The 13,415-nt window shown below is 48.6% G+C and overlaps 1 protein-coding gene across 1 annotated transcript; it reads left to right on the forward strand.

Annotated features, from left to right (window-relative positions):
- Positions 1–9,414: 9,414 nt before the first annotated feature.
- Cbln1 (cerebellin 1 precursor) lies at positions 9,415–13,151 on the forward strand. The gene is made up of 3 exons (XM_028755542.1): positions 9,415–10,030; positions 10,196–10,315; positions 11,556–13,151. The coding sequence occupies exons 1-3, from the start codon at positions 9,767–9,769 to the stop codon at positions 11,751–11,753; spliced, it is 582 nt and encodes a 193-aa protein (XP_028611375.1). The 5' UTR covers positions 9,415–9,766; the 3' UTR covers positions 11,754–13,151.
- The last annotated feature ends 264 nt before the right edge of the window (positions 13,152–13,415 follow it).

The raw sequence follows: 13,415 nt of genomic DNA on the forward strand, positions 1-13,415 counted from the left end.
CTCTCTCTCTCTCTCTCTCTCTCTCTCTCTCTCTCTGTCACACACACACACACACACACACACACACACACATACCATTTGGGGACAGATGAGAAGAAAACTGAAGAACTTATAATCTTTAAGAATTTTCAAATTAAGCTGGGCATAGTGCCATATATACTCTAATCCCACCACTTGGGAGGCAGAGGTAGGTGTACCTCTGTAATTTAGAGACCAGCCTGTTCTACACAAGGAATTCTGGGACAGCCAGAGCTACGTAAGTGAGACCCAAAAACAACAACAAAAAGAATTTCAAATTAAACAACATTGCTTACAAGGAAAGAGTGTCATATTTCAGGGTAAGTCAGAGTCAGCCAGAACTTGAGCCAGGGCCACTGTTTTGAGGTACAGTGCTATAAAAGAAAGTGAAGAAACTTTAGAGGGATGAGTCAAAACCATCTCACCTCTGCAAGCTGAAAGACTAGGGCAATGCTACCTCTGCCATACCAGCTTTACACACCCAGACTCTGGCATCCAAAAGGACCTGAAGGCCTTCTGTTGGGTGACTATCTATCTATCTGAGCAAGGCATGCTGGTTTTCAGTAGCACTCTGTATATAGGCAATTGCTTTGTTTTGCCAACTCTCAATTAATTCTGTTAACTAATGATTAATTCTATCCAAGTATATATGGACCTGTGTTGGCTCTGAAGGTATCTTTTCATTGTGTTAACAGTTAGTGAATAAGATGGTTTTCCCAGTGGAATTAACCTGATGCTTTTTGTAAAACATGTAACTTTGAGTCCACCAACAAAAAATCCCTAGGTTTGAGCAGTGCTCATAAATAAGGTTATCCTAGCTTCTCAGACGTTAAACATCATCCACAAGAGAACTGCATTTGAAAGAGATGTGTTTGTGATGGGAAGAAAGGATTGCTGCTTCTAATTATGAATGGTTTAGTGGTGAAGGCAAACCATGGCTTGGGAGGCCCTCCCCTGAGGATCCTCAGGTGTGGTTTGCAAGGCTGAGAACCATGGGGAAATGCCCGGGTAGCACTAGCGGGCATTATGTGAATTTTAATATATTAAAAGGAAACCCTGTTTTCGGCATCTAAGAAAACAGTATGAAGACACATTTGCTGTGTGGAGTGGACAGACACCAGAATTACAAAAAAGGTTAAAGGACACAATCTTAGCCTAGGATAACAAAGATCACCCTACCAGCGTTCTTTCAGAAATAGCTAACTGAAATCCTGTGCTTCCTCTAAATGCATCACGACTCTGGTGAATATCAAGTAGACTTTTTAATGAATAATCATTTGGAAATTGTCTCAGCAACATAGGGCAATTTGATATAAAAGAAATAATTCTTCGGGCGATGGCCACACAGGCGGAGTCTCAAATGTTTCTCATCTCTGTGGACAGCAGCAACCTGTTTTCATTTAGAATGGGGTGGGAAGAACCAAACTGACTTCAGGCTTCCCTATTTATGTTCTAGCAAAAATAAAATGTAGTTCCACTTAGCAACAAAAGAGAAAATGAAGGTAGGGCCAGTTCTTTGACTACCAAATCTCATCTGCTTTTTTAGCTCCATCCTTTAGGTCTGAAATGAATCTCCCTGAAACAGTGTCAGACTTTTGCCGAGTGACTAGGATATAAACACCCTTTTGGTTGCTCAGAAAGACATATGCTCTACAGAAAACTGGACTCCAAACAGGCACGTGGGTTTCTACAGAACAAGGGAGAACCCTCCACAGGGCTCTGTCTTCCGAGCCTTGTTTGAGGTCTTTGTCTCCTCCGTGATGATGACAATCCATGACCCCTTATGCGAATGAACTGCTATAAATTTGGTGTGGAGACTCCAGAGACCGCTCTAGGCTTCTGGGCACTGCTGAGGGTGCACCTATATTCTAGCCTCACGTTTTACAAGGTGTGCTCTGCATCGTGGGCAATTTCCATGGGAGAACATTCTATTTAAAGAACCACTCTTCCAGCATAATACGAAAAGTCATTTATGAAGATACAGGAGACCCAGCGAGCTCAATGTTTACACAAGCAAAATGTCAAAAGCTTCCCTCCACACTCATGGGTGATGGGCGGGGCCAAGAGGGTCCGCCTGTACAGAGGGGCTTCCCTCCACACTCACGGGGTGATGGGTGAAGCCAAGAGGGTCCGCCTGTACAGAGGGAGAAGAAGACCATGCAGTACCGCAGCTATGGGATATGGAGGATCACATACACACAGAACAAGCACGGGGTCTCACAGGGATGCTGAGAGGTCAGAGAGGCAAGGCTCTCTGACTGAATGTAATCAGAGACGAGAAAGGCTGAACCAGAGCAGCATTCTCCATACATCCTGTTCCTGACCTTAAACACAGGTATCATGTTCCCTTCTCAGAGCACGTTTTAAGAAGAAGATTTTTTAAAAAACCAGTTAATATTTAAAGGCCACATTAAACTTATTAAAGTGATATTTTCCACAGACAAAAAGCCCAGGAAACCACTCTAAAAGGCAGAATGTACAAGTGCAGCGTTCCCAGCTACCTTCGTCTTTAATTTGCAGGCAGCAGACCCACAGTCCTTGAAACTTAAAAATAGAAATGACAACATAAAATTTATAATGCTGATTTTCCAATTAAATCCCTAGTTAGAAATGGCAAAAAAAAAAATTAAATGTCATCTACAAAACAGTCAAATCTTGGCTTGTAAAGTATCTCTTTAAGGATGCTTCAGCTGAAAACAAAATGTCTGGTTGTCAAAATTGTGTAGCAGCCTGGATTAGGTGGTCAGTCTGATCGGCAAGATGAGGCTCAAGTCACTATTTGTGCCAGGGATATCACAAGGGGAAAAACATGGCTGCTACAAAATCAGATATTTCCTCATGCTCTAGGTTTGTTCACTGACAAATGTTCAGTCCTCCTAGTAAATAAGATGTCATGTGGAGGGTAGTCAATACACATTTGTTGAATAAATACAGAAAAGAAGGATTTACAGTTTGTGAAACTGTCAGTTATGTACAAGTTCTTATTAAGTACACAGGTAGTCTTTGTTTTAAATTTGAAGGTCAAAGACTTTCCATCTATCAATACTAAAGGAAGACATTGTCTGGACTTTTATATGCCAAGAATGAACTCAACCCATCGAGCGTCAGGAGCAGCAAGCATGCGGTGGTGGAGATGAACCTGAGGTACTAGGGGTTGGATGACAGCTCTCAGCTCTGCCTAGCCAATTGCGTGAATTCTCTCATTCTGTCTTCACAGACAACCTCTTAGGGTAGACACTTCTTGCAGAGAGGTGACAGCTGATCAGACGCCAGCCTAGCGAGCACAGGAAGGAGACTCCATTCTCGCACATTCTGCTTCTGTTATCACTACAGAGAAGGCATGTGCGATGCACCCTGAGGACTTACATTCCAGAACCATCTGTATAATGCAGGCAGGTGACTTGGTAAGAATTAAGGCACTCAAAAGTTTAGATCTTACCTTAAGAGGCCACAGAAACCGTATCTCAATACAACCCGAAGATCTTGAATAGGCATCACTTCATTCTGGCACCAGTTTCATAGTAATTGAGTAGATTAGAAAAACATTCAGGAAATCTTTTAATATGGCATGAAAATCAGATAAACTGTGATACATCCATACTTATTTACAGAGTCATTACGAGACAACATTAGGAATTAAGCCAGCTTCTTCTTCATGCCTGAGAGTACTAGCTCTGAGTAGTGATTTAACTGAATTTGTTCTAGCTTTTGCTACTGCGTGCAGATAGCTTGTTTGTCAAAGGTCACTTTCTAATTGCTTTGCATTCTCTGTTTTGGCAAGAAGCTCAAACGATGTGAGCAACAGTTATAAAATACACAGTTAAGTTAAATGGCTGATGAAAAGGATTCGCTCATAAGTATCTAAATATTGCAATATATCGAACTGTGGCTTGCTTCCAATCTGTTACTTTAAAATCTAAATCATCACCTATTTTATGTAACGATAATAAAATCCTATTTGTTTAAAGTAGGCACTGATAAAACTTTACAAGCTTAAAAATCAAACAGCAAGAATTGTCATGCTTTTCCAACAATGAAGACATTTGGTAAGGTCTACATATTTCAAAGTTTCAAGATAGCTTTATGACTTCCCAAGACATTAATGCCTGTCTGTGGCGGTGGGGACACACAAGCTTTATTATTGGATTCAACATTGGCTAATACTTAAAATATTCTTAATATTTTTACTTTAATATTCTGAAAAACTATATAATCTTAATATGTTAATTTGAAGTGTATAGCTTTGGCATGTCATGCAGCTAGCTAATCTAAGTCTGCAGTAAGTCAGCATTTAATCCATACCCATAGTGATCCTACAAAAGAATGAAGTATATAAAATTTATTGGTTGTCAGGACACAAAATTTTATATACTGATGCAAATTTGTGAGATCACAGGAGGAAAGGAACTAAGCTCAGGTGAAATGGAGAGATTTTTAACCAAACAGGTGTTGGCAGGCTTAGAACTCATTAGCAGATGTTGAGAACCCGCAGACTGACACACCTCCTGGCCTTGGGCAGAAGATGAAAGAGAAGAGTGTTCCCAGAGCACACTAGCACTTAGAAGGAGGCAAGGCCCTGGCTAGGGGCTGATTATTCAAGGGAGATAACACAGCCAGGATCTTCCAGGGTCATTTCCCCCCCCGCCCCCCACAACCCCTGGCTGCACTAGGAAGAGTGTAGGCAGGTACCTCAGCTTCTTTCCCACTCACCTATGACCTCTTGCTGCTGTCTTTCACTGGCCACGGCAAGAGCAAGGCAGGAAAGGCTGGCTCACACTTGGGGAGCACACTGGCTTATGCATCTGTCACTGAGGCCCTGGCATGGAGTGGAAGGACCACGCATGTGCCTCTGACTTAATTTGGAAATGTTCCTTTCTAAAGGGAGTTTAAAAAATATAGTCTCTATTCTCATGTTTCTGCATTCTCCATCCTTAAAGGCCTACTCAGTTTTTGCCTTTCATTTTCCTTTTGTGGGATGGAAGGTGAAACAATCTCCCTGGTTAGCAGCCTTCTCAAAGATCCATCTGAGAGCTCTCTGAGCTATGGCTCCATGTAACTGTAAATGAATATACAGTGCAGGAATTTGCTAAAGGCCCCTATTAATAAAACGAGACAACTCTTCCAAAATCGCAATCCAGCTACCCACAATGACAATACCCAAGAGCTCTCTCACACATTAAATCTGAAATATCCACTCAAATCATTTGTTTGAAATTCTCTCATTTACTTGTGTGTGCAGTGTGTGCAGCTTTCCTCTGCCTTCTGATTACAGGATAAAGGTAAACACGTAGAAAGAAGAGCCAGTGCCACCGTATTCAAGAAGGCTGCTAAGCAGAGTCTTCTCACTGGAGGCAAATGTGAGAAAAATGGTGCCCGCTGCTGACTGCAGCACCAAGGCCTGATCTCCCACACTGCTGGCACTCCATGGACGTCTGCTCAACTGGCTAAACCTTGGTTTGTCTCCAGAATCAACCACCGAAGGCAGCTCATCATTCCTTCTTGGAGGAAAAAGAGAATCTGATATTTCAGGTTTCATTCCTATGTATATACTTTTTTTTTCTTTCGAGAGCAGATCTGTAGACCACATTATATCTTCTCCTTTGACCTTAAAGGAAATCTCATTTATTTGAAGAAGATTTTCATATGAAATTCCTAACTTCACATGCTACAGAATACTTAAGGCATCATTCTGAAAACTGTGTTGCATTTTTTTTAAATTAAGAAAACAGTCTTTCTTTCAGAACATGGACTAAGAATATGTAGAACCTGAATTAACATGAGAGCCAAGAGCACATTACAAGTATTCTTTTTTTAATAAAAAAATTAATAAAAAGATAAAAAAATGTTATAAACCTGGTCTTTACTAAACAGAAGACTTGGTGTCTGGTTACAAGGTTAATTTTGAAGACTAACCCTTGTGACTGGAAGACAACAACGTTACACCTAATTTGTGTCTGAACAGACAACAGGAAGAAAGCTGAAAAGACTCATACTTCCGAGTAATTTAGGATCAGACCTGATGGTTTGTAGGATCTCCATTTCTCAGGCACTGATTTGAAATGACCTTTGATACCCTAAATGTAACACTCTTCAGAATAAAGAAGCCTTCCCTTTTACTTTAAGAAAAAATGAGCCAAATTCCAGGAATCAGGACTGACTGGCCCTTTGAACCAACGCTACAGAGATGAGATCCTGTTTGGTGTGGAGAATGCATTTTGATGTAACAAAAGGAACGAATCCTGCGAGAAAATACTGTCTTTCCTGGATGTGCCCGCTCACTCCCAGGCTGTTCTCCCTGGGGTAAAGGTAAGATGGCTAGGCTTCCAGGAGCATGACAGCTTGGGAGGATGGTGCCCCACTCCTCTCAGAGCTCACAGAGGACAGGAATTCAGAGCACGGCCAGAGGAAACTGCCTTTGAGTTCACCAAGATAAGAGGCCACACTTAAAGCCGATACTAAGGATAACAAAAGCAGTTCCAATTCATTACGGGTAATCTGTAGTTCACTAAATCTTTCTAGCATGTTGGTTTACAAGCTTCACCAAAGCAGCTTTTTAGTACCTTAACCGTGTTTCACTACCAGAAGGCTGAAACAAGTTAAACCCATGGCTGTTCATTCCAGAAACAACCGATTATTTTTATTGCTTCAAGTCAATATTTCATTTGTTAAGGAATTTGAGGTATCTATCCACCCCTTCTGGAAACATAAAAATTAAAAAGATAAAAACTAATTCCAACAGTTTTTGAAAAAATAGAATGTAACAATCAATTCTTGTTATTTCTTTGGTTCTACCTCGTGTGGTACATTTTGGCTCTAAAGCTAAAAATCTCAAAAAAAGCATCATGGGTAGGTGACTCAGACTGTCCTGTGTGAGAACAGTTCTGAGATTCTAGCTGCAAGTATTGACAAAAGGCTATTTCTTACAAGGACTAAGGTACTAGCACCTTCTAAAGACTAGTATCATATAAAAACAGTTTGAATACAAAGCCAGAAATTGAAAAGAAAACCTAGTGTCCTAGTGACAGTTCCGGTTACTGTACCTTACAGGGCAAGACAACCCAGGCATCTTACAACGACCAAGTAAACATTTTAAGGCAGTTTGAACCGGTGCTGTCACCTGCCCCTAGAAGAATCCTAACTCTAAAAGAGTGACCGAGTTTGAAATTTGTAATGACTTTCCTGTCTCAATTACATGGTATCCTGTAGTTATCACAACCCAGGACAGCATGGACGTATAAACATTACATTAGCATTCATTTAGTGTTTTAAACATAGTACCCAGGAGAGGGATGAGGAAGCTAGGGGCATGATGGACTTGCAATCTTACATGGAGAAAAGCGGACCTTGCAGGCCTTCACAGACACTCATCAAATGAAGGTATAAGGAGGGTAAGGCAGAGCCTGGAATCGATTCACTGAGTTGGGAACAGTACACCACCGGGCTCTTTCTAGTGACCCAGGCTAGCGATCTGAACCAAAGTGCAACTGTCTGGGAATGGCTCAAGCGGGACACAGTGATGGAAACTGGTTCCATGTGGGAGGTTCTGCCACTCAACCTATTTAGGTGGACTCACGGGGACAGGAAAAGAAGGGCCGAGGTTCAAAACCAGGGTAGAAATCAAAGGATGGGTTAGTTAATCACATCCATAGAATGTACAAGCAAAGAAGGCCTGTAGGCTGAGAAGAACAACTGTAAACCGGAGAGCGAGCGAGGGGTTTGCAATCAGAAGCTGAGAAATTTCTGACATCAGGTTGACAGTCCAGCAGTGGGCACTGCTCACCAAAGCCTCATCAGAGGACAAGATGAGCAGGCTAGCTACCACCTGGAGGAAAGCAATCTTCCCTAGACATGTCCTCAACGAAAACACAATCCCCCCTCCCCCCATGTCACGTTCTCGGTTGCACTTGACCCAGCATCACTCAGCAGGTGCCAGGGGATATCAGAGTGGCTGGCAATGTCGCTAGTGGCTAGGATACTGCAAGGCAGTTTAGGGCTCCGTGGGTGTTTTCCAGGCCTTTCAGGGTTAAAGCTGTAGCTTCATTATCCAGTTCTCACCCCTTATTTCATGCCAGAGCGTAAGTATGAGAACATCAGGCTCAACTACCACCTGGTTTCTGGGGATTTCTCAATATAGGAGCTGTGAACCGCTGCTTGCTGGTTGCACTTACAGACAGGCTTCAGAAGAGAAGTGGAGGTCCGCTATCGGGTTCTCTCCGGTAGTTCTTTAAACTGCTACTAAAACACCTCTCAGAAGCAGAAGAGGCTGAGGAGGCGGCTAGGTGAGGCTGTCCCCAGATTCGGAGGCCCGCCAGGGAAAAGCTGCCTGCTTTATCCCGGAGGCCACCTTGGCACCAATAGCCTGTGGCCTGCATCGCTGCACACAGCGAGGTTCACGCGACGGGTCCCCGCTGCTGAGCTCCAGCACGGGTATCGACCCTGCCCGCTTGGTCTGGATTCCACGAAAGGTCCGCGGCTCTCCCGGGTCTCGGCCTACTTGTGTGCGTTCCTGCCCCGAGGTGCGGGACCAGCCCACCCCCGCAGCTCCTCTCCTCATCTCCCACTGAGCGAGGATGTAGTTTCACTTTGTGTTTCGAATTCATGTGTTGTATAAGTCTACAGTGGTTAAGATGAGGGAAGGGCGCATAGCTCGTACGGGTGAGAGCGCGAACGCAAAACACAATCTAAGAACCAAGGAGGAAATAACCGGCACTTGCGGAGTCTGGACGCGAACTCCGCCTGGCCGGTCTGCACACCTACCCTCGAGCGAAAGTGTCCACGCGTGACTCCGGGTCGTTCGGATGTCCTCCCCAGAAGCCCCCGATGTCCACTCTACTTCCCGCGACACGTGCGCCCCAGGCCCCCACGCAGGCCCCGCCCCGCACGTACGTGCCCTTAACCAGCTCGCGGCTGTCCCTGCCCGCGCGCTCGTGTCCACGGGGGGGCGCTCCTGACCGCCCCCCACATCCACGCCGCGCCCCTGGGTCGGCGCGATCCTGCACTCCTGACCCGCCGCGCGCCTACCTGAAAGCCCGCGAACCGGGCACGCGAGGTGGTCGAGGCAGCTGTGGGCAACCGGGCCAGGTAGAACGCTCAGAACGAGTGGCTGCGGCGGACTGTCCGGGAGCGCGCGCGCGCTCCCTTGGCTGACTCCAGGCCGGAGCCCAACCCTGCTGCCGCGCGCCGCCCGCCTCGCCGCTCCTAATAACAACGGCGCCCTAGGTCAGGTGGCCGCGCGCGGACAGGGCAGCCATTGGCTCGGCGGGGAGCGCGGTGCGTCGCGATTGGCTGGGAGGTGGGGTTTAGGCGGAGGTGGGGCGGGGCCGCTCAAGGAGGCTGGCTGGGAGGGGCGGGGGCGGGGCCAGGCTTGGTCCGCGCCTTTGTGCCCGGCGCGCGCTCTCCGCCCGCTCCGGCTGCAGCGCCCGCTGCATCAATAATTCAGAGCGGCGGCGGCGGCAGCAGCCGCGAGTGCGGACAGGAGGCGGCGGCAACAGCGGGGACTAGGCAGCAGAGGCTATGCATCCAAGTGCGGCTGGGCGGTCGCGGCACCCCTGAGGCCCGGGCGGGGTTCCGGGTACACGGCGCGCGGGGACATTTGTTCTGGAGTGCGAGGGAGAGGCGTAGTGGCCCGGGAGGCGTCGGCAGAGCTGCGCACTGAGCTGAGGAGGGGGCTTCGGAGTAGGGCTGGGGAGGGGGGCGGCTGGCGCTGGCAGCCCCCGGGGTGGGGGGCGGGGTGGGCGCCGGAGGCGCGATGCTGGGCGTCGTGGAGCTGCTGTTGTTGGGGGCTGCGTGGCTGGCAGGCCCAGCCCGCGGGCAGAATGAGACAGAACCCATCGTCCTGGAGGGCAAGTGCCTGGTGGTGTGTGACTCCAACCCTACGTCTGACCCTACGGGTACTGCTCTGGGCATCTCTGTGCGCTCGGGCAGCGCCAAGGTGGCTTTCTCTGCTATCAGGAGCACCAACCATGAGCCGTCCGAGATGAGTAATCGCACCATGATCATCTACTTCGACCAGGTGAGTTACCCGTTCTCTTGCAGCATCCAGAATGGGTTGGTGAGGGGGTGACAGGGAGAGTGTGGAAGGCGGCTGTGGGATACACTCTCCAAGGGCTCTGCAGAAGCGGGAGGCCACGCTCGGGCGGACTCCGGTCTACCCCTTTTCGTTCCTGTCTTCTTATAGGTACTAGTGAACATCGGGAACAACTTTGACTCAGAACGGAGCACTTTCATCGCCCCGCGCAAAGGCATCTACAGTTTTAACTTCCACGTGGTGAAAGTCTACAACAGACAGACCATCCAGGTCAGCCGCCACCCGGGGGCCCAGGGTCTCAGTAGAGAGGATCCTGGCAGTAAGGGTCTGTCCGAGGTTCTGTGGAAGCAAGCGGCAGAAATCGGTGGCATAAGCCCCCACTGCTCTGGGGACGGGTAGCAGGGCCTCATACATGGCTCTTAGACTTGCATTGCCCCTTAAGATGTCCAAGGTTCCTGAACGCATCCGCATCCCCAGAGACAGTTTCCTGCCTTCTCGTTCTGGACCCTTTTGTAAAGATCCCTGGGTTTTCCTTAGGGACTTTAGGGACTTCCTATAAAGGTTGTTAGCTTCACAGACAGCTAAGGCCTTTGTAAGGTCTCCGCCACGCTTGCTTTCTTGGCTCAACAATCTGCTGCAGCCCAAAGCCTTTCTGCCTGCTTTTCCGTGTCGTCCCCCCCCCCTCCCCACCCTTCCAACGCGGACAGAATCTCGTTCCCTAACCCCACACCCTTCCTTTGCAGACTTGTTTTTAAACTTGAATCTCATAGGGTGGACAGAGAAAAGGGTCGAGGTGGGGATGGGAGTGGTGGTGCTACACTCTTCCGGGCCAGCCATGTCCGCGCCAGCACCCACCCGCTAGCCAGGTCCTCAAAGATGTCTGCGTTTCCTTAGAGCACCCGCAGAGGCCGAAGAGGCGACTGGGGACAGGGCGCCTGGCCCTAGGCCGACGCTAGCACTGCAAGGGCACAAACAGGCGATGGCGGGCGCGATAGGATCTGGGGAGAGAATTAAGGGGGTGACTTGGGAACGAAGCTCTAGTGCAGTTTCGCCGGTCTTGGAATGGCCAACAGCGGCTCCTGGCCGCTTCTAATCTGTCCTGACCACAGACACGGGGGTGGGGAGCCCGGTGAAGAAAGTATTTGTTTAGTAATTCAGGGCTCGTGGCAAGCTGGCGAGAGGCCAAAGGTCTCAGGACGCTACAGCCACCTGCGGGTTCAGTAAATTGGATCATGTCCAATTCGGATTCGCTGGCGCGCTCGTTTGAGAAATTGGAAGGAGCATGACCGCCCGTTCTGGAGAGGCAGACCCTTCCACTACCTAGATACGGTGTGGGTCCCTCTTAGAGCCTCCGCAGTGAGCAGCCAAGCCCCTCTACGCCCGGTACACCTCGTGCCCCATTAGGCCTTTGTGGCTGCTGGCCAAGCGCCTAGGTTGGGTCACCACCGCCGCTTGCCGCTTGGGTACCCGCTTAGGTGGCGCTCCTGATGCAGGCCGTTTTCATTCTCAGGTGAGCCTCATGTTGAACGGGTGGCCGGTGATTTCAGCCTTCGCCGGTGACCAAGACGTGACACGCGAGGCCGCCAGCAACGGCGTCCTCATCCAGATGGAGAAAGGCGACCGAGCATACCTCAAGCTGGAGCGGGGGAACTTGATGGGGGGCTGGAAGTACTCGACCTTCTCTGGATTCCTCGTGTTTCCCCTCTGACTGGCACGTATCGGGAATGGAGGCAGGAGAGAGGCAGGAGGGGAGTGAGAAAGAGGCCGAAAATTACCAGGGCGAGGAAGCGGCGCCACCGGAAACTTCCACGTTTTCCTAGCTACACTGGGTACCCAGGTGCGCGCCGCCCGCGGTCCAACTTCGTCCGCTCCTTTACTAAGAGAAGTAAATTTCGCTTAGCTCTGCACACTCCCGTTTCCAAAATTAATCTCGCCTCCCCCAAGCCAGTCGCAGTAATCGAGGAAGAGATTGCCTTGTCATTATGGTTCCTTACCCATGTCCATGTCCCTAACAATTAACGAAGTAATGTGAGATGTTTCTCCCGACCCCCCCTCTGAACCCTGCCACTTACTGAAACTTAGTATGCCCCTACCCCGTTTGAAGAGGGGGTCAGTTTGTTTTCTGTTTCTGTTTTTGAACGGGGCAGGTAGTTTTAATGACAGATTTTGCTCTTCAAACTCTGCGCCAGTTAAGCTGGAGAGAATTCGTCCCCGCTTGTTAGTGGAGGAAAGACTCACCTTCGTGGTGACTCATTTAACTATACATAAATATGTATATGTATCATTTGTACACGAAGAACTCTTCCAGGTGGACGCTGGCTGTATTCCGTATTTCTGTCCTGTTCGGAGTGATCGTGAAATCTAAGGCTGCTTGGTGTTTGTTCTCTGATGCTTGTCCATGCCCCGTGTCCTGTGACTCCACCAAACGCCAAGGAGGTTCTTCGGGACGCTTCTTCTTCCTCTGTAACATACGTGTGAATAGCCAAATTTTAATTTTGCTTTAATCCAATAAAGTCAAAGTGGGACTTTTATTTTTCTGAAACAGCTTTCTAAACTTCGCCTTTTCCGGGTTGCGAGGTTGAGGAGGGCGGAGAACCAAGAGACTTGGAAGCTGCGCGGAGAGGCCAGGGCGCAAGGCCTTCTTCGCAGAGCCATTTCTGCACTGTCTCCCGCAGCAGGCTCGCTTTGCCTTCCCTGTGTCCCCTGCTTTGGTGGAACGTGAGCGATATGACCCAAATCCTGCTAGGCGTGACTGAGGGCCTGGAAGCAACGTGTTGCCCACCCTCAATTCCAAATGCATCAGGAATTATTTCCAATTCTACTACCCGAACCCGCCTGCCCCGCGTGACAGTGTCTTCACGCCTACTTTCCTTGGATGTCTCCAGTTCTATCCGCTCCGCGGCTCCCGAAGCACCTTACACTTTGTACCAGCGCCTCTGAACCCTAGGTCCACCCGCCAAACAACCCTGGCGGCGGCGGCCAGACTTGCGATTGCGCTCATTCGCAGGACTTTCAAGGGGTTCGTCCAGAAGTTTTGACTGTACCGAAACATAATGTGCAAAGCAAAATTGAAATAAACGACTTCGTTTTAAGTCTGGAACGCTGACCCTGTGTTGAACGCGGGTGATGCAACGCCAGAAGCGGGCGGAAGCCGAGGTTCCAGGACCGAGATCCGCGGCCTGGGTGGGCTCCGGTGGTACTGGGCCCTCCTCTAGGGTTTTCTTGGGCTGAGATTCAGTTTTGAATTTCAGTGGTTCTAGAATGAGGGGTGGCGAAAAGAGGGGCTAACAACACCGCTGGCAAAATTACTGGCATTTCTGTCTTCTGCCCCTATCCCCCATCCCCAGCGCTTCCCAAGCACAGCTGGCCC

This window comes from Grammomys surdaster, unplaced genomic scaffold (assembly GCF_004785775.1).
Source record: "Grammomys surdaster isolate TR1022 unplaced genomic scaffold, NIH_TR_1.0 126063, whole genome shotgun sequence".
NCBI lineage: Eukaryota > Metazoa > Chordata > Mammalia > Rodentia > Muridae > Grammomys > Grammomys surdaster.